Below are 2838 nucleotides of genomic sequence, written 5' to 3' on the forward strand. Positions count from 1 at the left end.
GGAATGCAACAATGTCTCCTGTGACTTCTGTGATTGATGTGTTCAGTTCGGAGCTCTTTGCAATGAGAGTAACACAGCTCTGGGTTTTGTCGTGAATAGTTTAAACCTTTATTTGCATAATTCATGAAATTGCATTACATACAACTTCGTGTGAAAGAGATCCTGTTAGAGAACTTGTGCAGCATTTAATAATCTTGTGACTATTTAGCGATCGGCATTTTGTACTGGTCGCTCTCCTCTCCAGTTTTAATGAGCCGCTGCCTTTGCTTTGTTTCATTCCCTCCGTAAGGATTTGTTGACATGTCGTAGTAGTCATGCCTGTTTGGGGGAAGGGAATGAGTTTAGCAGTTTACCAAGAATGGATCAGTCATGTCTCTGCCCTCCAAGAGGTCGGAGGTCACTTGACTCAGAATAGGGGGAGGGCAACCTTGAAGGGGGCAGATAGGGTTATTTTATTGAGAGGCCATAGGGAAAATAACCCTTTTGAGTCCTTCCAAGCAAAACGTTTTCGTATATTTAATGAGGCCTTTTTTGTTTGTTTTACTACCTTTTTAGCAAGGGACTTTCCTGTGCTTCTGCTTATAAATAGGAATTAGTGAATTATACGCTTACATAAAGTTTTCAGTAAATTTGCAGAATAGTGTGGGCTTGTTAGATGGCGGCGGTAAGTTTAATATGTTATGTATTTTATGAGTTGTTTTGGGATGCAAAGTGTTAAAAAAATACAGAGCATCAGGATTTGCTGTGATAAGCATACAGATTAGCTGTCCACAGCTGTGATTCATTACTTTCACCGTAGAAATTAAAAGTGGCTGAGGGGAGGGTTCTGCAAATGCAAACCACGCTTCTGTGCTGTAAAACTGAAAGGAATGAAAGAAGTGAACATAATCCATGGCCTGGTACAGCCTCAGAAATGTGTAAGGACAACACCTTACATGCTACAGTTCAGCAATCTTAAACTAGTTACGTATTCACTCTTCAGCGGTAACTACAGATAGAAGTTGAGATTTAAGGTATTTTTAAAATATCTACATCAGCTTTAAAACTCTTATCTAAGAAGAGTCGATTTATCAGCTGTGAAATATTTACACTGCAGATCAAGATCTCGGAGATAACAGCCGAAGCCTTGTTGGCAGAGGAGGTTCACCCAGAGGAAGTCTCTCACCACGGTAAGCATTATTTATATTGGAGAGTGCAGGCAGAGGAAATGTTTTAAGATTTGGAAACTTCACTGTCTTTTTACTAGTAATACATAAGTGTTTTAAAAGCCTATATATGTATGTATATACACATATATGTACATTTATTTTTATATAGATATATCCATCTAAAAAAAATGCCTAAAACGTCCAGATAGCTAAATGTGCTGAAATTTACTTTTCTATCAACTGAAATTAGGTTTACAAATGAAGGACTTTACTTAAAAAATGGAGACTTGTTTTAGAGAGATTTATCTATCATTTAATCCACATGTACTACTTATCTTCTCAGATTTGTTACCATAATCATATTTTTAGTCACATTTGCAAAAATTCCAAACTCCCTTAGACTTAAAGACTACAATGGTCACAGGAATAAGATGGTCTGAGAAGTTAAATATCAGTAAAACTTTCAAACCCAGTATTTTCTTCCCTTTCCCTCACCACTTCAAAATATGCAACAATTCTCGTGAAAAGTGTGTTCGGGTTTTTTTTTGTTCTGCTGCAATTCATCTCTACTGCAGAAGTTTGACATAAGAATTCTGCTGGAATTGTATCACATTACTTTGTTTTAAAATACTTGCTGTTAAAATTTCTATATTGCGCTTTAAATACTTCAGTAATATTTTCTGTGCATTTTAAGTGAATCTTTGTTTTTAAAGGGCTTTATTTTCCATACTGGATACCATATGAATTAGATTTTATAGCATTATTAGTGTATATTTTTACTTAGAGACTAACCATGGGAATTTTATCTTGAAAAGGATTTTAGGATAGCTAAAAATGGTAGTTACACAGATACAGCATTGTAACAATGAATTTGATTGTTACAGCATGTGTTTATTACAGTAATTTATAATAAATATCTCTAAATTAGATAATTTAGTGTACATGCCTGGTGTTGTTTATGTTGTGCTATATTCCTTAATTAATCGAAAGACTCCTTGTCGAATGGCGTGAGACTATCCATTATAATACTTAGGTGGTATTACTTAGATAAGAACAGGCTTTTAAGCTTTCCAATATGTGTTGCTTCTAAAACAATAAATAGAAAATTTATAAATTAGTTTAGACTGTGTTCTTAGTATAAATATGTATATTTACATTAGCATATGAATCTTTATATGAATAAGGAACATATCTGTATATATACAAACAAGTAAGTTAAGAGAGCTTTGCAAAGGGAAATGCTCAACATTTAGGAAATTCTAGACGTTTTGATTATATATTAAGTAGTCGTCTTACGCGTACGTAGCATGGTAATGACAAGATTTAATGCTGCCTTAGTTAATATGCAAAAGCCTGGTCTGTGTGCATTTTGCAGTAGGTCATAGTTGTGTTCTGACTGGCTTTAGAACGTTTGGGGAGCTAAACTTCTTAAATCTGATGCTTCTACGGAGTGTATGTTCAGGGTATATACAGTCCAGCACTTACAACACGGTCAAATTTCAGCTGGTTTGCATGGGGATGGCAAAGGAGAACTGTATAATATAACGGCCACCTCAGTCCACAATTGCAGAGCTTCTTTTAGTGTATGGAAGCTGTAGCACTTCACAAAAAGCAGATACTTTTTGATTGGCAGTAGAGTTGTTCAAAAACAAGCCAAAAGCCGGGGGTAGGGGGGTTGGGGGTGGGTGGG

General features: G+C 35.7%; 1 protein-coding gene across 2 annotated transcripts in view; it reads left to right on the top strand.

The window, feature by feature from the left end:
• The window catches only part of MLLT10 (myeloid/lymphoid or mixed-lineage leukemia (trithorax homolog, Drosophila); translocated to, 10), a 132114-nt gene that overhangs the window by 113208 nt on the left and 16068 nt on the right, over positions 1 to 2838 (top strand). For both annotated transcript variants that reach the window (XM_009887132.1, XM_009887133.1), the window contains exon 13: positions 1097 to 1169. In XM_009887132.1, coding sequence (XP_009885434.1) covers positions 1097 to 1169 — 73 coding nt within the window. The remainder of the gene's footprint in view (positions 1 to 1096; positions 1170 to 2838) is intronic.

The sequence above is a fragment of the Charadrius vociferus genome, unplaced genomic scaffold, assembly GCF_000708025.1.
Source record: "Charadrius vociferus isolate BGI_N301 unplaced genomic scaffold, ASM70802v2 scaffold126, whole genome shotgun sequence".
Classification (NCBI taxonomy): domain Eukaryota; kingdom Metazoa; phylum Chordata; class Aves; order Charadriiformes; family Charadriidae; genus Charadrius; species Charadrius vociferus.